The sequence below is a fragment of the Arachis hypogaea genome, chromosome 19 (assembly GCF_003086295.3).
Source record: "Arachis hypogaea cultivar Tifrunner chromosome 19, arahy.Tifrunner.gnm2.J5K5, whole genome shotgun sequence".
Taxonomy (NCBI): Eukaryota; Viridiplantae; Streptophyta; class Magnoliopsida; order Fabales; family Fabaceae; genus Arachis; species Arachis hypogaea.
In genome coordinates this window covers 1,221,023-1,245,678 of record NC_092054.1, presented here as the reverse complement: position 1 = coordinate 1,245,678, position 24,656 = coordinate 1,221,023, and the positions used below count along the sequence as shown (strand labels likewise).

General features: G+C 31.6%; 3 protein-coding genes and 2 long non-coding RNA genes across 5 annotated transcripts; 3 read left to right on the top strand and 2 right to left on the bottom strand.

Moving 5' to 3' along the window:
• The first annotated feature begins 433 nt into the window (after positions 1–433).
• LOC112775334 (heat shock 70 kDa protein) lies at positions 434–3,050 on the top strand. Its single transcript, XM_025818904.3, has 2 exons — positions 434–1,570; positions 1,807–3,050. The coding sequence occupies exons 1-2, from the start codon at positions 676–678 to the stop codon at positions 2,889–2,891; spliced, it is 1,980 nt and encodes a 659-aa protein (XP_025674689.1). The 5' UTR covers positions 434–675; the 3' UTR covers positions 2,892–3,050.
• Positions 3,051–4,166: 1,116 nt separating this feature from the next.
• On the bottom strand, positions 4,167–5,169 carry LOC112775335 (mitochondrial import inner membrane translocase subunit TIM17-2-like). Its single transcript, XM_025818905.3, has one exon. The coding sequence runs from the start codon at positions 5,082–5,084 to the stop codon at positions 4,431–4,433; it is 654 nt and encodes a 217-aa protein (XP_025674690.1). The 5' UTR covers positions 5,085–5,169; the 3' UTR covers positions 4,167–4,430.
• A 6,340-nt stretch (positions 5,170–11,509) lies between these two features.
• On the top strand, positions 11,510–14,296 carry LOC112777235 (uncharacterized). The gene is made up of 5 exons (XM_025821567.2): positions 11,510–11,704; positions 12,050–12,412; positions 13,049–13,192; positions 13,358–13,563; positions 13,953–14,296. Exons 2-5 carry the CDS (start codon positions 12,171–12,173, stop codon positions 14,114–14,116), a joined length of 756 nt encoding a protein of 251 aa, XP_025677352.1. The 5' UTR covers positions 11,510–11,704; positions 12,050–12,170; the 3' UTR covers positions 14,117–14,296.
• Positions 14,297–16,513: 2,217 nt separating this feature from the next.
• Positions 16,514–17,879, top strand: LOC112776810 (uncharacterized). Its single transcript, XR_003190189.2, has 2 exons — positions 16,514–16,668; positions 17,428–17,879. It is a non-coding gene; the product is annotated as an uncharacterized lncRNA (long non-coding RNA).
• An 863-nt stretch (positions 17,880–18,742) lies between these two features.
• LOC140181843 (uncharacterized) lies at positions 18,743–19,757 on the bottom strand. The gene is made up of 2 exons (XR_011877379.1): positions 19,606–19,757; positions 18,743–19,264 (listed from the first exon to the last, which is right to left on the bottom strand). It is a non-coding gene; the product is annotated as an uncharacterized lncRNA (long non-coding RNA).
• Between the last annotated feature and the right edge of the window lie 4,899 nt (positions 19,758–24,656).

Genomic DNA, 24,656 nt, shown 5'->3' with positions numbered 1-24,656 from the left:
ACTTTGACCAAAAAAAAGAAAAAAAAAAGTAGAGTACATTGAATGATTAATTTAAAAAAATTAACTTATATTAAAAACTTAAAAACTCTTCTCATTACTTTAATTTATTATTTTATTAATTTGAACCCAAATATTCTTCTATTATTAATTTAGAGGGGAGAAAATCATCTTATATTCTTTCTTAAAAAAATTACTTTCTATAAATTTTAAAGGTGTTTGAATTATTTTTTTTTTAAATTCTGATCAAGGAAATAAATATACCACTTTTTTTTACTAAGCTAATAATGATAATAAAATTTTAAATACAAACATACACACAAAAATAATTAAAATTAATTACAAAATTATTCATTAAAATATTAAATATTTTATCTTTAATATAAACTCTACTAAAAATGAATAAATAAACAAAAAATAAAAAATGAAATGATCATAACACGTTCTTTCTGTGTGTCTCTAGCGTTGTCGAGAACTCTCTGGTTTAGTCCCAAAGAAAATCTCTGGAATTTTCTTCACTCTTCCCTTCTTCCCTTCTTATTCTCTTCTCCTCCTTCGTTCCCATGCATCCATCATTCACACAACGCAATCGCTAATTTAACTCTATTCCCAAACACACGCATAGCTCTCTCTTTTCTTTCTCATTCATATTCATCAATTTTCTTCAACACAACAACAATGGCTTCTTCAAAGGCAGCATCAGAAGGAAAAGCCATTGGCATCGACCTCGGCACCACCTACAGCTGCGTCGGAGTGTGGCAAAACGACCGCGTTGAGATCATTGCCAACGACCAAGGAAACAGAACAACGCCTTCTTACGTTGCCTTCACTGACACGGAACGTCTCATCGGTGATGCAGCCAAGAACCAAGTCGCCATGAACCCTCACAACACTGTCTTCGATGCCAAGCGTCTCATCGGTCGCAAGTTCTCCGATCCTTCCGTACAGGCCGACATGAAGCACTGGCCGTTTAAGGTTGTTCCTGGCCCCGCCGACAAGCCTATGATCGTCGTCAACTACAAAGGCGAAGAAAAGCACTTTGCAGCTGAAGAGATTTCTTCAATGGTGTTAACGAAGATGAAGGAAGTTGCGGAAGCTTTTCTTGGTCACACTATCAAGAACGCTGTGGTCACTGTCCCTGCTTACTTCAATGATTCTCAGAGACAAGCCACCAAAGACGCCGGCGCCATTGCCGGTCTCAATGTTTTGAGGATCATCAATGAACCTACAGCTGCAGCCATTGCTTACGGTTTGGACAAGAAGGCTTCGAGATCCGGCGAGAAGAACGTTCTGATCTTCGATCTCGGTGGTGGAACCTTTGATGTATCGCTTCTTACTATTGAGGAAGGAATCTTTGAGGTGAAGGCCACCGCCGGAGACACTCATTTGGGCGGCGAAGACTTCGATAATAGGCTTGTGAATCATTTTGCGGCAGAGTTCAAGAGGAAGCACAAGAAGGATATTAGTACGAATGCGAGAGCTCTTAGGAGGTTGAGAACTGCTTGTGAGAGAGCCAAAAGGACTCTCTCTTCCACTGCTCAAACCACCATTGAGATCGATTCGCTCTTTGAAGGTAATGCATGCATTCGATTTCATGTGAAGTTGATAGTTGAGAACTGTTAGATGAAAATTTAGTCGGATCAGTTATTAACTTTGACTGCATTTGAGTTTTTATCGGTAAAAATTTATATGCAGTTATCTTTATTTAAAGCTGATATTTAAGAGTCGTTAAATATCAAACTGACTTTTAACTATTAACTTTATTTGAATGTATTGAGTACTTAAAATTTGTAGCGGTATAATTGACAGGTATCGATTTTTATTCAACCATCACAAGAGCGAGGTTCGAGGAATTGAACATGGATTTGTTCAGGAAATGCATGGAGCCAGTGGAGAAGTGTTTAAGGGACTCAAAGATCGATAAGAGCCAAGTTCATGATGTGGTTCTTGTTGGAGGCTCAACAAGGATTCCAAAAGTGCAGCAACTGTTACAAGATTTCTTCAACGGCAAGGAACTCTGCAAGAGCATCAACCCTGACGAAGCTGTAGCTTATGGCGCTGCGGTTCAGGCCGCCATATTAAGCGGCGAAGGCAACGAGAAGGTTCAAGATCTGCTGCTCTTAGACGTCACTCCTCTCAGCCTTGGACTCGAAACCGCCGGCGGAGTCATGACGGTTTTGATTCCAAGAAACACAACGATTCCTACCAAAAAGGAACAGATCTTTTCTACTTACTCCGATAATCAACCAGGAGTGCTAATTCAAGTCTATGAAGGGGAGAGGGCGAGGACCAAAGATAACAATCTTTTAGGGAAATTCGAGCTGACCGGAATCCCACCGGCGCCGAGAGGAGTTCCTCAGATCAATGTTTGCTTTGATATTGATGCGAACGGAATCTTGAACGTGTCGGCAGAGGATAAGACGGCCGGTGTGAAGAACAAGATCACGATTACTAATGACAAAGGGAGGTTGAGCAAGGAAGAGATTGAGAAGATGGTTCAAGAGGCAGAGAAGTATAAGGCAGAGGATGAGGAAGTGAAGAAGAAAGTGGAGGCTAAGAACAATTTGGAGAATTTTGCTTATAACATGAGGAACACTGTGAAGGATGAGAAGTTTGCTAGTAAGTTGGATCCTTCTGATAAGGAGAAGATTGAGAAGGCTGTTGATGATGCTATTGAATGGGTTGAAGGGAATCAGTTGGCTGAGGTGGATGAATTTGAAGATAAGTTGAAGGAGTTGGAAGGTTTGTGTAATCCAATAATTTCCAAGATGTACCAAGGTGGTGGTGGTGCTGGTGATGTGCCTATGGGAGGTGGTGCAGATGGTGCATCTTATGGAAATGCTTCATCTGGTGGCAATAATGGTGCTGGTCCTAAGATTGAAGAAGTTGATTAAGGCAGATGGAAATGCAATTTATGTTTCATTTGAGTAGTAATATCATAGGTTGTGTGGCTTTAGAAAGGGAAAATGTTGTGCACAAGAATAATAATAATAATATAATGTTGTGAGATGTAAAATATCCTTTTATGTTATAGAGATAAAATAATTTTGAAATTACTGCTAGTATTTAGTCTTTCTTTTTGCCATCTGATTATTGTGTTTGTGCCTGATCGGAAATACTACTTGAATCAGTTTTTTTTGTACTAAAATTTCCCATGCTAATGCAAATTGTTCCATTGCTACATACAATGAATTGGGATTTTATTTTGAGATTAGAACTATGATTTTGCCTCTTGCTCTCTACAAGCCATGGAGAATGTCATGCTAGATAAAATGCTTTATTATTGTTATTGTTTTCTATTGCTAAAGAGAAGTGTAGATATCTTAGATTGAAAACAGAGCAAGTTTAAACAGAGCAAGTTTATGGTAAAGGAGAAAAGAAGCTTCATTTTGTTGAGGAACATATATATACCTTTAACCTTTGGAGATTTTGTGCTTTTGTTATTGGCTTTAAATTGATTTTCTTTCATGTCTCTGTTCTGTTTTCTGCTGAAAACATTAGCAATATTGACTTGTACAGTGACATACCTATGGCTCAATATATCATCAATATGAATGTTTCACTTCCTGCAAGTTACATATTTTGGATAGTAGCCACATGTTTGTTCAACCCCATGTGGAGCAAATGATAAGATGTCAAATTGCCAAGTTTAGAGAAGACAATACCTATGTCAAGCCCAATTGATTCCAAAATGGCTTCTATGTCATCATCAAATCATGTTATACCTGCATTGAACTACAATGAACGTGTTTGCACTTTGTTTTTTAAAGGCCTTTTCTTATAAAATAGAAGACAACTCTTATAGCATCAAAGTGTAGATAAAATACCACCAACTCCTTTTTTCCTTCATGGTGTTTTCTATGATCTATTCTTTCTCTACTTCTGTTGATAGGTCTCAACTTCTCATAAGGGACCAAGCATTCAATTTTTTCTATTCACTTCAATGGTGTTTTATTATCTCTCAAACTTCATCCTGTTGAAATTCTTTATTTTCAAAGAACTTACGAGATTTCTAGTTCTTCATATTGTCCACACTATGACAAACCATAAATTGATCTAATATTTTTTCCCGCATTTTATTTCATCTTGATCACACCATTTTAGTTGTATATTAAGTGGTCAAAGATAACAAAAATCTTGCATACAATCACATATTCCCATCTAGATTATGCTTCTCAACCATGCACATAATAATATCATAATAATTTTATTGTCTTAAACTTACTTAAATTTAAAAAAAAAAATATTTCCAGAGTGCAATATCACCTGAATCCATTTATCCTTCTAAAAGGTTCATACTTTCAGTGCCAATTAAAAAAGAAAGTTAATTGAAGACTATACTTAGCTACTCCACCCAATAATAATCAATTATCCCCCAAAAAAATCCTAATCCTAATCCTAATCCTAACCCTAACTTTTCTTTCTTGTTTCTTTCACTTGTACTCAAAATTCGGCAACGGTGGGGCATCAAAACTCTCCAGAATCGTCGTTTTGCTTCCGTCGCCACTAGACGACGGCTCCTTCTTCTCCCCTCCACCCAAGAATCCACCAAACCAAGAAGTTTTAGCCTCCGATTCCGAGGCCATTGGCGGAGAAGGCTGAGAACCGTGCTTACCCGGAAATCCGACGCCTGAAGGGTAATCGGTCGGCATAGGCTCCTCCGCCTGCGGTGCATAGATGACCTTGTTGACCATGATCCCAGCTCCTTCAAAAAGCGCCAGCAAAATACCACCGAACAAGGCGGAGCGCATGGCGGCAGCCGGTCCCTGACGCATGGCGAGAAATCCTCCGGCAGCGAATCCAGACATGATTGAGTTCCATGGATCCTCCTTCTGACGAACATACACCAAGGTGCAGTCGAAGGTGGAGAAGAGTCCACCCCAAACCGCAAAGCCTCCGCCCAGTCTCGGCGCGTTGAGACGCATTGCCTGTGACGCGCCGACGAGGCGTGAACCCTTGGGAGAGTTGAAGAAACCTTTGATGAAGTGAAAGCCGGAGCCTCCAACGGCTCCCATGCCAAAAGCGCCGCCTATGTCGTCCAGGATGCGATCAGGGCAGGGCTCGCGTAATGTCTCCGGGGTTCCCATGGCAATCAATTGGATGGTTCCCTCTCTCTAAAGAAAAGAAAGAAGAAAAAGAATATAAATAGAACAATGTAGGGTTTAGACTGCCTGAAACATAAAAACCTTGCCAAAGCTTTCAAAATTCAAATATCAATTTTTTTTAAACATAAAAAAAATTATAAATAAATTATAAATATATTTATCCTTTGTCCAATAGTTAAAAACATTGATTTTTTTTACATAAATGTTTAATTATATTTATAAATTTTTAAATAATAAATTCATAAATATAAAAAAATTTTAATAATATTTAAATAAAAATAATATTTTCATTTTAGTAATATAATACGATTTATATTTTTGTATAAATATTTGTTGTAGATATAATTAATTTATCTATAACTATACTTTTAGATTTAAAATGAAATGTATAATAGTCACAAAAAAAATGAAATGTATAATATAAAGTACAACATCATATGACGATTATTTTTTTAATGAGGTTAATAAAATATTAAGTTGTTGATAATTTTTTGTTAGTCTTTTGATATAAAATTCAATGCAAAATTGACATGCTACTAATACAGTTATATATGTTCTTGTTTTTTTTAAGTTTTTTTTGTTATGATTCAAGAATATTATAGATTTTAAACTGTTCTATTTGCATCGTACGTTGAATAAATATAAAATAACATATTCAATACACTTATTAGATAACGACGCTGATAATATTATACTAAAGTTAAAAATTTATGGTTATAAATACTATTTTTGATTTATTATATTAAATTAAAATATTTTAACATTAGTAATTTAAAATATTAATTTTTTTACACAAATATCTAATGGGTTAAGTACTTTCTCAGTTAAAATCAAAATCGTCTTCGATCTTTTTTATTATTAAAATCATGCTCAACATTACAAAACAATATAAAATCGTTCTTTCTACTTCAATTTTATTTTTTACTAAATTATCCTTCATAATTAATTTATTTACCTTTTTTTCCTTCTTTCTTCTCTTTAGAGAGAGGAAACATCCAATTGATTGCCATGGGAACTCCGGAGGCATTACTCGAGCCCTATCCTGATCGCATCCCAGACAACATAGGCGGCGCTTTTGGCATGGGAGCCTCTCCCATGGAGGCTCCGACTTTCACTTCATCAAAGGTTTCTTCAACTCTTCCAAAGGTTCATACCTCGTCCGCGCGTCACAGGCAATGTGTCTTAACGCGCCGAGACTGGACGGAAACTTTGCGGTTTTATTATTAAAAATTTTTTTTGTGATTTTTTAAAAAATTAGGATCATAGAAATATTATGATTAGAAAAATATTTATGGTTTGCAGAACAAAAAAAATCCTTAAAAGTTTGTGTTTGTAGATTCATAGAAAATTTAGTAAGTTTAATTTTTTTCATTTCACAAATGTGGGCATACATATTGGAGATATTAATTAGTCAAAGAACAATATCTTTTAAATACTTATTTTTGCAAATAATTATAATTTTTGAATTAATTTATAGGAAAGTTATCAGGTATACTGGAAATACCGGTGTTTCAGTTGTTTTAACCGTTGATTTAAATTATATATATTAATTAAAATCAACGGTTAAAACTGTTGAGATTTCTTATACTTAATTATAGAAATTCTATAACTTATTTTTAGGGATCTCTTTTTTTGTAAATATGGAAGCTATAAATTAGAATACTAAATTATAGGGTCAGTAGCTAAAAGATAGGGCCTAGAATAGTAAACAATTTTTCTATATATGTGTACATATACGTTGAAATATTATGAGAGAATACAATTGATTTTCTTCTCATAAAATAAACTTGGTATCAGGAGCCCAGGTTACGTCTAGTACAATGGGCAAGTCAGAGTCTGACCCCTCTGAACCCTCTGGCACTAAGACTGCTCCCATCATTATTCAATCTGAAAATTCATCTTTCAATGCTGGAATTGTTCTTAATGAAACGAACTATGATGTTTGGTGCCAGATGATGGAGATGCATATTGCTGAGAAGGAGAAACTCTCCTTTATTCGTGGTAAAACAGCACCACCGACTGAAAAAGATGCAAGTTACGACAAGTGGTACACAGACAACCAAAGAGTCAAGAGATGGCTATTGATGTCCATGTCTCCAGAAATCATGAAGCGATATATCCGTCTTCCTACTGCTCGTGAAATTTGGAAGGCTTTATCAAAAGCTTTCTATGATGGGGCCGATGAACTGCAAGTTTTCACCTTGAATCAGAGGGCTTTCTCTGCCAAACAAGATGGCAGAACGCTTTCTATCTATTATGGTGAATTAATCGAAATTTTTGGTGAGTTGGATCATCGCAATAAGGTGAGTATGGAATGTGAGAAAGATGTAGAACTGTATCGCAAATCCATTGAGAGACAAAGAGTGCATATCTTTCTTGCTGGTTTGGATTGTGAGTTCGATCATATTCGTGGTGATATTTTGAGAAAAGATCCAATCCCTGAATTAGAAGAATGCTACTCACTGGTTCGTCGTGAGTCTGTGCGGCTTGCAACAATGAAAGGAGAACCTGAGAAGCCTGAAGCTTCAGCCCTTGTTAGCCGGAACCGATCCACTCAACACAAATCCAATTGGTATCCCAATCAGCAAGATCGAACAGGTTCCAATCATTTTAAATCTACTGCTAGTGCTAACAAATCCACTTATAGATGCGCCCATTGTGATCAATCTGGCCATACCAAAAGTCGCTGTTTTGAACTTGTGGGATATCCGGATTGGTGGGATCATAATCGTGATCCACGAAAGAAGAATTCACACAAGAACTCCACTTCTGCAGTTGTAGAATCAAAGGCAGAACAAGATATTGAGAAAAAAGGCTCGGCTTTGGTAGCAACAGCAGGTAATGGAGGTAAAGTTTTAAATATTTACGCACCTGTTTCTAATAGTACATGGATAATTGACTCTGGTGCTTCGGATCACATGACCTTTGATTCTAGACAGGTTCCATCCCTTAAACCTTCCTCAAAAAAATTTGTCTCTACTGCGAATGGTACCTCAGCTCCTGTTATAGGAGAAGGATCCTTGTCTCTTACTGATACTTTGAATTTGGATTCTGTTTTAGTTGTTCCATCCTTGGATTATAACCTTTTGTCAGTATCTCAAATCACCTCTGCTTTATTTTGTGTTGTAATTTTTTGGCCTGAATTTTGTGTGTTTAAGGACATCCAAACAAGGCAGACGATTGATTGTGGTGTTAAGAGAGGGAATCTATATTACTTAGACATGGAGTCAAAGAGTTTGAATCAACTGTGTCAAGCATTGACAATGGACAACGATGAAGCAACAAAAAGAAAATCTGATATCTGGTTATGGCATCGACGTTTGGGACATGCCTCATTTGGTTATCTTAAAAAATTATTTCCTAGCTTATTTGCAAAATTTGATATTTCTAGTTTCCGTTGTGATACTTGTGAATATGCAAAAAGCCATCGTGCTTCATTTCCTTCAAGTTTGAATAAAAGTTTAATTCCTTTTATGGTTATACATTCTGATGTTTGGGGTCCATCCAAAGTAGTTACCTTAGGTGGAGCACGCTGGTATGTCACTTTTATTGATGATTGTACAAGAATGACTTGGGTGTGTTTGATGAAATCCAAAAGTGAGGTAAATATGTTATTCCAAAAATTTCACAAAATGATTTGTACTCAATACGATGCAAAGGTTAAGGTTCTACGAAGTGACAATGGAGGTGAATATTTGAGTTCTAGTTTTCAACAGTATTTGGAAGCACAAGGAATCATTCATCAAACTACTTGTCCTGAAACACCCCAACAAAATGGGGTGGCTGAGAGAAAAAACCGTCACCTATTGGAAGTTGTTCGTGCACTATTGATAGAGGCTCATATGCCATTGTGTTATTGGGGTGAAGCACTTACATCTGCAGCATATTTAATTAATCGAATTCCCTCCAGTACCATTGATTTCAAGACACCATACCAAGCTCTTACTGAAGCTTTTACTGAAGCTGCTACCACAACAAACTTACCTCCTCATATCTTTGGTTGTGTAGCATTTGTACATCTCCATAAACACCAGCGCAACAAATTGATTCCTCGTGCATTGCAATGTATTTTTGTGGGATATGCTACTTACCAGAAAGGGTATCGATGTTATCATCCTCCAACACAAAGAATGTTTATTACATTGGATGTCGTCTTTCATGAAGACATAATGTATTTTTCCCTTCAGCCTGAACTTCAGGGGGAGTACCAAGAGGAAGTTCTGACTTTAGATCTTCAAATATCTAAAGAAGTAGAACCCTCTACTAGAGAGGAGGTTGCTGAACTTAATGCTCGAGATATGGATGAGTTGAACTTGGGTAATGGTGAGCACCTAGAAAGGGAAGTATCAAGTCCATCATCGACATCTGAATCCCTCGAACCACAAGAAACCAATACACCAAACAACCATTCGTTAGCTGAGGATGCTCCTGATATGACTGAACCACCTAGAAAACAACTACCACCACGTCACACCAGAGGAATTCCTAAACCCACATATGAACCTGAGATTTCTAGTAAGGTCAAATATCCTATGAGTCATTATGTGTCTAACCACCGCTTGTCTGAATCAAATCGATCATTTGTAAATCAATTATCTACTGTATCTATTCCTAACAGTGTGCAGGAAGCCTTAGCCGACCCGAGATGGAAGGCAGCTATGAATGAGGAGATGGAATCCTTGCAAAAAAATGAGACTTGGGAGCTTGTTGATTGTCCTCCCGGGAAGAAAACAGTCGGATGCAGATGGGTTTATACAGTAAAGTACAAAGCAGATGGTACAGTCGAACGCTTTAAAGCAAGACTAGTGGCTAAAGGGTACACTCAGTTTGATGTGAAGAATGCCTTTCTACATGGAGAGTTGTCTGAAGTAGTCTACATGGACCTTCCACCAGGATGCATGATACCAGAAAAACACACTCAAAAGGTGTGCAGATTAAAAAAGTCATTGTATGGGCTTAAGCAATCTCCAAGGGCATGGTTTGGAAGATTCACCAAATCCATGAAGGCTTTCGGCTACAATCAAAGCAATACAGATCATACTTTGTTCTTGAAGAAACAACATGGTAAGATAACTGCACTTATTGTTTACGTAGATGACATGGTAGTAACGGGAAATGATCCTGAAGAAAGAAAGGCATTACAAAGTTACTTGTTTAAAGAATTTGAAATGAAAGACCTCGGTCCTTTAAAATTCTTCCTTGGCATCGAAGTGTCTAGGTCCATCAAAGGTATTTTTCTATCTCAAAGAAAATATACTTTAGACTTGTTACAAGAAACTGGCATGTCAGCCTGTCAGCCAGCTGATACACCAATGGAAGAAGGATTGAAGTTATCAGTTGAATCAAATCAAGTGCCAGTCGATAAAGGGCGATACCAGAGATTGGTTGGAAGGTTAATGTACTTGGCACACACAAGGCCAGATCTTGCATATGCATTGAGTGTTGTGAGCCAGTTTATGCATAATCCTGGTGAACAACATATGAATGCAGTGGTACGTATTCTGAGATATCTGAAATCTTCTCCAGGAAAAGGAATCTTGTTCACTAAAAATGCAGACTGTCAAAATGTGGATGCATATACAGATGCTGATTGGGCTGGGGCAATAGATGATCGACGTTCAACTTCTGGTTATTTCACCTTTGTAGGAGGTAATCTTGTTTCCTGGAGAAGCAAGAAGCAGAATGTTGTAGCACGTTCAAGTGCAGAGGCTGAATTTAGAGGAATGGCACTTGGACTATGTGAAACACTATGGCTAAGACTCCTCTTGATGGATTTGGGTTTTCCCCCCAAGCAACCAATTCAATTGTATTGTGACAACAAGGCTGCATGTGATATTGCTCATAATCCAGTCCAACATGATCGTACGAAGCATGTGGAAATAGATAGATTTTTCATTAAGGAGAAACTAGATGAGAAGATTCTGGAGTTACCTAAGATTCGATCAGAAGATCAACTGGCAGATATCCTTACAAAAGCAGTTTCAAGTCAAGTTTTTTCAAAATTCTTAAGCAAGTTGGGCATGTGTGATATCTATGCACCAACTTGAGGGGGAGTGTTGAGATTTCTTATACTTAATTATAGAAATTCTATAACTTATTTTTAGGGATCTCTTTTTTTGTAAATATGGAAGCTATAAATTAGAATACTAAATTATAGGGTCAGTAGCTAAAAGATAGGGCCTAGAATAGTAAACAATTTTTCTATATATGTGTACATATACGTTGAAATATTATGAGAGAATACAATTGATTTTCTTCTCATAAAATAAACTAAAACAACTGGAACACCCATATTCCCGATATACCTGAAATTCTTCCTAATTGATATTATTGAGATAGAATAAATTTAATAATTAAAATAAAAAGATTTATTTACTTTCAGAATATAATATAATATATTAGCCATCAATCTATTTTAAAGAAGAAAATGAACCCAAAAATTAAAACAGATCCTATTGAAAGCTGAAACCCCCTAATCCCCCATTGCAACATAATCAAGTTTTTCACTTTTTCTCTCAGCTGCCGCAGATCCACCGCAGACTTGTTCCAATTTCCATTCCCGTCTCTTCTTTTGCTGCCGCTAACGTCGAGGATCTGTTTTGGTAAATTTCTATTTGATTTCTGAATCAATTTTGCTATTTAATTGATAATTTACTGTTAGGTTTCTGAATTTGTTTTCAAAATTCATACTTTTTGGGGATTTGATTCATTTTCATCTGTACATTGTTTATTCGTTGCTATTTAATTGACAATTGATGATCTCTTTTTCCATTTGATTCCTTTTTCTTGTCTTCCAAAATCAAGGACATTGAATTGGTATTCTTATCCTTAGATTTTGATGTGTGGTTGTTCATTCGGGTGTATGATTATTATACACTTGTTGAATTCAAAACTTGTTTTTAGATATTAACCAATTAGTTTTGCTTCTTCGGTTACTTTGGATGCAGAGTCATAGGAGTGAATCTCAACCATATAAGAAACTTGTAGTAATTCAAACTACCATCAAGGTCATAGAGGTTTCTAGGGAGATAATAATAATAATAAAAATATCAACAGCATCACAAAACAATGACGGATTACCACTTTGTGTACAAAGATGTGGAAGGAGCATCAACCCAATGGGATGACATTCAGAGGAAGCTTGGCAATCTCCCTGAGAAACCGCCCGCATTCAAGCCTCCGCCCTTCGCCCCCGCCCCCGATCCTGATTCCCTCCCCAAAGACAAGGCTTGGCTTGATTCCAAAAATGAGGATGAACTTGAAGACCTTGAAGATGATCTCGATGACGATCGCTTCCTTGAGGAGTACAGGTTGGGTGTTTTGCATTATTGCATTTATTTTTATATACATTGATTTATATTTCATTAGAGAGAGAGGCTCATTATTGAAAAAGATGATATAGTCATTTGCTTTAGCTGGTATATAAGGCACGGAGGATAATCCTTATAAGAATTTATTTAAATAGATTTAATTATACATGAAATAAATGTAGATATGATGTATGACATAGTACTGTTGGTGCCATTTGATCAATGTAGTTGATCCCACCTGGTTGGATAATGGTAGTTGTTGTTGGTAGATTGTGTTCTGTTGATTGAAATTTGGTCGGTAATTATGGTTTGTTTTGCTCCAGTTTGATGAATTTAAGGTTCATAACAAATAATGTCGAACAAGGATATCAAACTCTAGAGTTCATTTGAAGTCATGAAGCTTAGATAAAATTGAATTGTGAAATATTACTCAAACTCAATTTAGGGACTTCATAAACTCGAGAGTTCAATATCCTTGATGGAGATATGGAATAGTCTATTTATATTAATGTTTGGTTAGTTCGTTAAGATTTGGATTGGGAGTTTGGCATGGGAATGAATGATGAATTAGGTGTAAGTAGATTAGGTCTTGTTTTTATTCTATATCTTATGATATAAATCATTGTGCTTTAATAGGAAGAAGAGATTGGCTGAGATGAAGGAAGCAGCTAAAGTTTTGAGGTTTGGATCTGTGGTTCCCATTTCAGGATCTGATTTCGTTCGAGAGGTTTCACAGGCTCCCTCTGATGTTTGGGTGGTTGTCATCCTTTACAAAGATGGGTATGCTACATGACATTTCTAAGTTCAAATTACAGGAAATGTTTGTGCACACCACACGTCCCCATATAGTATCTATAAATTACTTGGATGATCCAAATTTGTTTAATTTTATTGTTATGCTTCTTGTGCTGATTACTGAAGTCTGTTGTACTTTATTTTTGATAGCATTGCTGAATGTGGGGTTTTGATGCAATGCATTGAAGAATTGGCTACAAGATATCCTGCAACAAAATTTGTCAAGATAATATCAACTGACTGCATTCCCAACTATCCAGATCGAAATCTGCCCACCGTATTGGTATACAACAATGGAGCAGTCAAAGGAAACTATGTTGGCATGCGTAGTTTTGGACGAAGATGCACTCCTGAAGGTATTTACAAGATTGCTATTCTTATTATTTTTCTAATCTTACTTTTGATCACTGCTGATGCTCAATATATTAATATCCTTTAATCTACTAACAAATTATGTTACCTTCAACTAACTAATACTGTTATTTGTATACTGTAATTAGTTGGATTTTTTCTTAATCTCTACCATTTCAATATCATTCCTATATCCAATACAGTATTGTACTCCATCCGTGGAAGTTTTTGTTCTTTTTTATTCTATTACCATTCATGCCTTGTGAAATCCCTAGCATAAATGAAAACCATATGAACCATGTCTATGCTACCTTGCTGGTAAAATCATACAAATTCTTCTATATAAATTATAATTTTACTTATGGCATTGAATTCATTGATGACGAAATATCAGGTGTTGCATTGATTCTGTGCCAATCGGATCCTGTACTAAACGATGGTCAAAATAGAAACGAGCAATCAAGAGAAGCTGTCATTGAAGGAGTTCGGAGAAAGTTTATCGAGAAAGTTGTCGTCGATCATGAAGATCGTGACGATGATGGTTCCTCAAGTGATTAGCATTTTGTTTTGGCAACATGTGGTTTTCTTTTAAGTAGATCTTTTTCTTCTTCTTTCAATTTACATGAAATTAAGTGATTTTGAATTTTGATCCACCCACAATTTGCTTCTGCTAGGAAAGTTTATGTACTGGTGTTAATGGTGTTGTACTCTATAAAAGTTATAATATTTGTGCCAAAATTGTAGCTTCTTGTGTGATTCTTCATGTTGTACTTCCATAGATTCTAAAACTCCATAGATTCTAAAACTGATTCTAGTACATATCATATAGCTCATTTTTTTATACGAATAACTATAAATTTTGATGATGGAGAGAAGGCTGGAATTGAAGAAAAAGTATATTTACTTTACATATTCTTATTTTGGAATAAAATATGTCCAAAAGAATGAAAGACGGTTGTTCTATATAGTGATAATTCATTCTATAATCTCATAATAGTGAAAATGTTTGTGAAATTAATCAGTTTCTTGCAAATCATGATCAACTCACTTGTGACATTTGTGAGTTTTACCAATTGGGTGGTAGAAACACGGTTTCGCATGCTTTTTGTAATTGACTAACTATGAAGCAACACATTTGGTTGAGTTGCCGTATTTGCGTGTCGGACACATTTTGGACATGACACTTATCTATATTCGTTCGTCCATGTTTTAATAAAAAATAAAAAAAAAGTTCGGACACACTTAAATATTATTACGTATTAGCATATACAGTCTTATTCTTAACATATATTCTTAAAATGGGCTTAAAAATAATATATATCATTATTTATTAAAACAAAATATTTTATATAGTTAAAAAATGACATTAAAAACAGTTAAAAAATTATTTTATATTTTAATGCCAATAAAATATTAAAAATTTATTATAATTTATCTAAAAAATACAACATATTTTATATATGCTGTATCTCCGTGCCTTATAAAATTTTAAAATTCGTGTGTCTGCGTATCCGTATTGTATCATATCCCGTGTCAGTGTTGACTAATTGCACATAGCTCTTGGATTATTTCAAGACTCAATACAAACAAGTGTTGAGTAGGTACATAATTTGAATTATTTCTAGTCAGGACAAATTGGAAGACTTGTTCCATTTCAGTAGTGTTCCCACATGCTGAATTGAATTCAAACCATGCGTATATATCAAATGTGTTCAAACTAAGACACTAGGGTTAGAGAGTGTAAAATAAAAGTGATATATATCAATATGAATAATAGCAAAGTCTATGCAAAACAATAATGTTTGATTTACTTATTTATTTGAGAGTGTTATATTGTAGTTATCGCTCTTTAAGATGATACATAAAAGAGAAAATATAATTATAATTAAACCATATGTTTTAGGACTAGAGAAGGTTAATAAAAGAGCTTTGCCTTTATTTTAATTGTAATTAAACCATATATGGTTTAGTATGTGGTAGTTTCCTTAGTTCTATCTTATCTAGGAATGCCTCATACCTAGGTTGACTATTTCTTCTATATATACCTTTATAATAGTACACTACATGTGATTAATTATAACATATTTCTAATTACAAATAATTTTAAAATATAATTATGTAAATAGATTAAGGAAATGACAAACAAAATATTTTAATTTTAGAAAAAAAAATAGTAAGTAGACAAAAAAAATCCTATTTTTATACAACTCACTTTTTTCTTTTCAGTTGCTCTTCCTTTCTTTTTTATTTAATAAAAGCACTAAGAGCTTCTTTGGGTGATTTTCTAAGAAAAGATCTTTTTTCGAGATATTTTTTTTTAAAAGATCTTATGAAAAGTAAAAGTAATTTTATGTTTGGATATCTCATGCAAAAAGATCTTTTTATCTATCAATTATGTTTGGGTATAACAATATAAAAGTACTTTTTTGTTTATTTATTACATGAAAAACATCTTTTTTTAAGAAAAAAAATCTTTTAAAAAAAGATGTAAATTATAACTTCTCAAAAAAAATGTTTTTTTTCTAGTACTTTTACTTTTACTACTAGAAATTTGCCAAATACGTTAAAAAATAAAAAAAGATCTTTTTTCATTAAAAAAAATCTTTTTTAATCAAAATAATGACACCCAAACAAACACTAATGAAAGAAATTGATTAATATTGTCTCCTATTTTTTTTTAAATCAACAGTTATTTGTGACTAAACTATTTTTTTTTTAAATGGACAACTATAATATTAAGTTATAAAAAGAATAAAAAGTCATAACATGTGATTATATAGAGACAACCAAAAGTATATGATTATAAAAAACAAGTTATGTTACTATCATTGACTTAGAGAGTTGAGTTGACTAAGTCAACTTTTGCATCTCTTGTCCTATTTCTAATAATCTAAATAAACAAGTAAGCCATAGCGCTTGAACAATCCATTATATATACACATACATAATGTAGTACTTTCAAATGTTATGAGCCAAATAGCTTATTAATTAGAGAATTTAAAAAAAAATGAAGGTGCTTTCTGTATTCCTAATTTCTCTCTGTGCTTTCCACATATTGTTCTCTACTACTCTTATGGTTTCAGAAGCAAGACCCTTGCCACTTAACTTAGGTACGTAATAATATTATTACTAATTAATCAAACATACCGTTTCCTATTTTGGTGTTATATTCTCCTAACATAAACATAGCTTAAATAATAAACTGGGTTGATCGAATAGTCAGCTCATTTGTCTGTTTAAATAAGTGTTAAGGATTTGAATCTCGCCTTATGCATGTAGTAACTCATTGGTCAACACCAGACCCTTAAACAAAACTCAGAATCACGGCGAATTAATCATTGACCTGTCGGGTTGAAGGATACTGTGAGCAACAAAAACAACATAGCCTAAATATTATTAATTCTTTTATGGGTAAATTAAAGTATATTTTTTGTTCTTAAAGTTTGATAAAAATTTTAAAAATATCCCTAAGTTTTGTTTTGTTTCAATTTTGTTCCAAAAGTTTTCGATTTGCATTAAATATACCTCTGGCAGCAAATTTTTAAAAAAATTTAAGATTAATTTAACAATTTCATAAGAATAACCCTCAACACATGTAGACCAAACATAATTTTTATGCATTATTATTATTATATTCTTTTTAAATTTTTTGAAAAATTAACAGTCAAAGATATATTCGATACAAATAAAAAATTTTTGAGACAAAATTAAAACGAAATAAAACTTAGGAATATTTTTGATATTTTTCACAAATTTCAAAAACAAAAAATATACTTTACTTTTTTATTTTATTAAGGAACATATATTAATTAACTAATCAACAAGTATTATTAAAAACTAAGTATGATGTTGTATATATGTTTATGCAGAGAAATGGAGCAATTGGTTAATGGAAATAAAGATAGAGCCTGTGGTGGGAAAATTGTTGCGTCCATCACCATCTCGTTCACCTCCTTCCCCAAATCCTAACCCACCAAAAGGACCAGGAGGAGTTTCATCATTATCTCATAACACTGCCTCAGCTTAATTAATTATTAAGCAATATTATCATGAATATTCATAATTAAGTGCTTATGTATTATTTTTCTTTTATAACTAGTCAAAGGTTTCATCAGTAATAAAAAAAAAAGGATAATTTATTAGTTGTTTTTAATTATAATTAAGTATGTAATTCTAGCTTAGCTAGCTAGGATTTTAAGATGCAGGTACTTAGTTAATGTGTTTAGATTAACGTTTATAAATAAATGTTAGTATGAATGTATTTTTGTAAAATTAATTTTGATTAAAATTAGATTAATGTACTTAATTAGTTGGTTGGTTATATTGTATTTGGTCGTTGTTACGTACTAATTATAAATAATTATACTATATATGGTTTTCAATTTTTAAATAATTATTTACGAATATATAGTATTGCATGGCTATGTTCTATAATAACTTCAACAAAGTCTTGTCATTATAAAATTTAATTTTATTCTAAATTCTAAACTCTAAAATTTTACGAGTAATTTTGAAAGACAAAATCCGTTGCTAAAATTATTTAGTAATCTAATATACAGAATACTTTATATTTTTAGGAGACCACTTCGATAAAGATATTAAAAATGTCTTTTTTTTAAGATATTTATATGTATTATGATATTATTGGATATTTTTATTAAATCGGTTAATAATTTATTTTTTAATAAATCATAATAAAATCGGTTTATTTATAGCAACAATAATAAATCCAATTGTCCGCACTATAATTATCAGATCCGATTTGATCCGACCGATTTACACAATCTAAATTGAATTATGTTTAAATTTTTTGATAAAAAGATAAATATATATTTGATTTTTGTTTAAAAAAAAAAACCATAATCCAGTGTGTTATGTAAATTAATCAGTTTGACCGGATCTGATAACAATTGAGTTTATTGTTATTATTATAAAAAAAAATCAGTTTTATTCTAATTTGTTAAGAAATTTAAAAATAACCGATTCATTAATACGTCCAATAATAATGCGAAACATAAGTGTCTTTACAAAAAGACGTTTTACGCGTCTTTACCAAAGTATCCTCCGTGTTTTTAACTAATCAAACCTCCTAAAAACAGATAATTTATGTATACAAAGTTTTCATGTCTCATCACACTAATAATCAAATTAAAGATTACAAACACAATCACCAAAAGCAGATAATTCTTTTCTAATTGTTACATTATTAATCAAATTAAAGGTTACATAACACAATATAATCACACCAATACATATCTATTGAGTAACTAATCATCCAGATCCAAGAAAGAAGCATTATTATATTATTAATTATATATTATAAGGTAAAAACTCAGATGAATTCGACTTCACGTGAAGTTGATACCTGAGAGTCGTTAGATAAAAATTTAGTCAAATCAGTCAAATTATTTAACGGCTCTCAGATATCAACTTCATGTGAAGTCGACTGTACCTGAGTTTCCATCATATTATAAACATTTGTAAATCAAGCTGAGGCAGTGTTATGGATTGGAATGAAATCCAAAGAGGAGAATTTGTAGGCAATGACATGATTATTGTTGTTGGAGGGTGGTGGTGGTGATGAAACTCCTCCTCCAACTCCTGGTTTTGGTGGTGGATTTACTTTTGGTGGAGGTGGTGTGCTTCTTGATGGACGATTCACATAATAATTATCATTTTTTATTATCCATTTTTTGCTTCCACAATCTATATCATGCATGGATAATTAATTAAATAATTATTGGCTATGTATTAATTAACCATAAAATAGGAAATAATTAATTACAAGATAAAATAAGCAAAAGAAGAACCACCAATAACTAATTATCATCCTAAAATAATTTTTTCTAAAAATTTAGACTGATAGGACAATAAATAATATAAATAATTATATCTCTATATATCTCTTTATATAAATTTTTTATGCTTAAATTATTCTCTTTTTTTTTTTGAAATAATAAAAAATAAAAATCATGATATTATTTCATAAAATTATTTGTTCAAAAACTTTAACATAAAAAAAAAAACATAAATAATTAGATACTTACTGAAAATAAGTGGCAAGGGTCTTGCCTGTGTGGCTATAAAAGTAGCATGAAGAACACAGAGAGAAATAATAAGAAAGGTAGAACAGATTTTCATGTTGTATATGTATATTATTTGTGAATTAATTTTTATATGGAACTAATTAGGTACTCACTACACTGATCATTTTGGTGTATAAGCTAGTAGCTATTTATAAAGCTCACAACATAATTAAATGATGATACATGCATGCAAATGTATTAAAATAATAACTATATAATAATAAAGAAAATGCCAAAGTGATGATACACGTTTAATAATCAATCATATTTTCCTCCTTAGTTGCTACTTGCTTTATTTTTATGCTTGCTCCACTGCGCCCAACTCAACTTTATATATGTCCACTGACACATTTTGTAACACTATATTATTTTGTTCTTGGATGGACACAATAATTACATTTTAATTATTACTAGAAATATAGTTACTATGACATGTGTTATGTTGTACCAATCATATAAATGTAACTAGAGTGAGACCCGTGCAATGCGCGAAAAAGTAGATTATTTATATTATATAGTATATTTTAATAAATGTTATATTAAAAATATGTTAGAGAACATATTATAAATAGATTTTGAATTTATTTATTTATAAAAAAGACGTAGATTATTTATAGGAGTGGAGCTAGATGAAATATTAGAGGAGAAAAAAATATTTACACAATAAAATAAGACTAAAATAAAATTTTAAGAAAGACTAAACTGAAATTTACATATAATTTACATGTAAAAAATTAAAATTATGGAGGAGCCATTGCCCCCCTTTTTATGTATGTAGCTCCGCCCCTGGTTATTTATATAAGAGTTATATAAAACTGCATTTTTTTTTTTTTTTTATTTTTCGTTTTGCATTAATTGCTATACTTTGTCTTTTCTTATGTTTTTTGTTTGTTTGTTAAATAAAAATGTTATATTAAATTTAAGAAATCTTTTATAATTAGTATGAGAAATTAAGAAATGAAGAATAATAAGAGTCTTAATATGTATAAGTTGTAAAATATGAATATTTGTAACTGAAATTTTTTATAATTATTATTATAACACTTTTAATGTATGTTTATTACATTTAATTAGTACTTGATATTTCAATTGAATAATAATAGATAAGAGTTTTTTTTTATGTTTTAAAATATTTTATTTTATTAAATAGTGATTGGTTAATTTTTATTTTTTGCCAAGTTATTAGAATTGTTAGTATGACATCATTAGCAAAGAAAAAATGACTTAAATTTATTATAGAGAGAGTTAATATCAGTTTTTATATATTATAAATAGATAGATAAATAGATAATGCAGGTTGTGGTTAATTATTGCACTAAATAGTGGAGATGTCTTGAGTGCGCATTTTTATTTTCATTCTTTTAATAATTTTTTTGTTAAAGAGTAAAAAATATATATAGCTCAAAATATATGTTTGGTGGTACATGATTGAAAATGTTTTAACCACCCATTGAATAGGAATAACACTTGATCTTGTCATATTTTTATAGGTTAATCCCAATTTGTCAGAATAATATTTATTAATAGCTAGTTTTAAATTGATATATAGCATAAGTTGCTAAACATCAAAACATGTATTACTCTTAATATTTTTAGGGTGAAAACTCAGGTGAAGTCGACTTCATGTGAAGTTGATACTCAGAGCCGTTAGATGAAAATTTAGTCAAATCAGTTAAATCATCTAACGACCTCTCAAGTATCAACTTTACGTGAAATCGACTGCATCTGAGTTTCCACCTACTTCTACTCTTCTAGACATAATAATTTTAATCTATATGCTTTTATTGTAAAGTCATAATAAATTAAATCAAATGTGTTTGATGACTTGATCGAGCTGACTTCAAAACAAATTAAATTATTAAAATAGTGTTCTATATGTATTCTAATCCCACAGTCTATCATTCAGACATCATTGATGTTAAAAAAATACCATGCATATGCTATCTAACATGAATACTAACCAGTAAATATGTCTTATATGGGAGGATGAATACTATTAAAAATGGGACAATTAACCTAACATTCTTTCTTTATAACTTTATAGTTGGGTAGGAAGTAACAAAGAAGCTTAGCTTATATTATTAGTTATAAATGACTTTGACTGGTCAACTCAGCTCATAAAACGGGAGCGTTGTAATAATAATAATAATAATAATAATAATAATAATAATAATAATAATAATAATAATAATAATAATAATAATAATAATAATAATATGTGTTTTTTACAGTCCCTAGAGAATTTAATTTAAATATTTGTTTTGGATTCCAATTATTCCATGCATCAATAATTTCTAGAATTAGGATCAAATAACACAAGTGACAATTTAAGCTAACTTTATTTTGTTGAATAACCTTTTGTTTCTGTAGTTTTTTTTTTTTTAAACATGGCTTAAAAATTCATGTTAGAAATCATCTCTATAAAATACCATATCAATTCAAAATTGTTTATTATATATATATACTTGAAAATCAACTTGACTATATATATATATATATATAACAACATTCTATTAACGTCTATACATTGAAAATTATTTCAAGGACTAACATGAGTCATGTTCGCAAAGTTTGGGGATTAAATAAAGGAAATTGAAATTTTAGGGCCTAAATTAAAACTCGTATACAAATTCAGGAACCAAATTGAGTATTATCTCTAAAAAGTGATATATAAAAATTTCATTATATGTTATTGTAATTTAATATTTAAATCGATAAAAAATACATCCTATAAAAAATTATAAAATATATAATTTTACTTGTTTTGACATTGATATTATTTATAACTCTAAATTCCAAATATATGATCCCATAAGAAGTTATATCAATTTTTTTTGGTATTGTTTTAAATTTATAACAAAACCAGTAATATCATATAACAATAATGTAATGATATATACAAGGCCTTCAATGAATTGGGCCTTGGTCCAATTAATAATCAAGCTCAACAATAAAGGTCCATATAAGACTGTGCCAAAAAAAATGTAAAGTAATAAAAAATTTTATGTATATCTTTGAAAGCGAATAATTTAATCCATAATTGCTCCACCGTATTGATGGTTTTTTTTTTCTTATTGATGAATATATTTGGTAAAAATAAATCCAAAATATTTAGTAATAAATTCACATATGTTAGGGGTGTTATCGGTTCGATTTGGTTCGGTTTTGGACCAAAAATCAATCGAATCAATATGTTCGGTTCTTACAGACACACAACCGTTCGATTTGTTGCTTTTACAACAATCGAACCGAACCAATAGCAGTTTGGTTCGGTATGTTTTTTCGGTTTTTAATTCCTAATGAGTAGAATATAAATCACAATAATTAGAGGTTTAAAATAGTCAATAAACTAAAATAATAAGAGTAAAACATTGAAATGATTAGGAGTTGGAGATTTTTGTTGTTAGGTTAAAGGTTAAAATGGTTAAAATATTGAAATGTATGCATATTTTCGATTTGGTTGGTTCGATTCGGTTTTTATCGAGCTAACCGAAAACCAAATCGAACCGATCGATTTATAAAAAAAAAACAAAAAAAACCAATTTTTTCAGTTTTCAAGTCGGTTGTTGTAAGTTTTAGTTCGGTTTTACGGTAATTTTCGGTGGGGTTCGATAACTTACACCCCTAACATATATGTTGAAATATTTTATAAAAGATATATGGATATATATAAAGCAATTTTCTTTAATTTGTTTTCTCGAGGATAATGTGAAGCTTAGGCTCTGCTCTCGTCATGTGCAAAGAGTCCCTACCCAGTAGTTTTTCTTTTTTGATTTTTCCTTTTTTTTTCTATCGACAAAATACAAAAAATGTGGGGTTTTTTAATATCAATAAAATATACAATTAAATAATTAATCGATTTTTTCCACACATGTAACTTGGGATCTTCCGATGGCATATGCCACCACACACGTGGAGAAAAAAAAAAAAAAAAAAGAAATGAATCATTTGTTCTCACCACAATTTTATATATATTTATTTATTTGAAAGAAAATTCAACCATAACCTTAGTCATAAAATATTTGTCTTAATCAATTGTATCATTGCTCCAATGGTCTTATCCAAGTAATCAAATGAGATTTTATTTTATTTTATTTTTCATAAAAGACAAATGAGAAGGACGAAACCAAGGTTCTCACAGAAAATTATTATGAAAATAATAAGTGTGTGATAATGCTAATAATCTGTCCTTAAAAAGTTAGACAAATTTTAACTAAAAAAATTAAAACCATTGATCTGAAACGAAAAAGAATGTCACTTCCATATATATTTGAGTATGTAATTAAACATACAAGATCATCAATTCATCATAACTTTATTTCCAAAATAGGAAAAATTAAAAAAGTTAATGACAATTTGTTTCAATTGTTTTTCCATAGAATAGAAGCAAAAATGATTAATAAGTTGGTAAGATCTACTTTGAATGTTTTGATAGTATTTTTTTCTTTAAAAATATTTGACTTAATTATTTATTCATTTTTTAATATATAATTATTTTTTAATATAATTATTTAATATTTGACTTATTTTACATTATCAACACATATTACAAAATATCTATGATGCATGGACACGGACACGGGACACGATACGACACGGGCACGCGAATTTTAAAATTTTACATGACACGGGACACGCATACATATAAAATATAAAGTATCTTTTAGATAAATCGTAATGATATTTTGATATTTTGTTGATATTAAAATATAAATTAAATTTTTTAATTATTTTTAATGTCTTATTTTAATTATATCAAATATTTAAAATATTTTTTTGTTTTAAAAATATATGTTAAGAATAAGACTGGACACGCTGACACGTGATAGTATTTAGGTGTGTCCAATCGTGTCCGAAATTTTTTTTTTTATTTTTTATTAAGAGATAGTTAGACACAGCAGACACGCGTCTCGAACGAGTGTCGGTGAATATAGTGTCCAAAATATGTCTCACACACAGACACATTAACTCAACAAAGTATCCGTGCTTCATACCAAAATATACTCTTGATT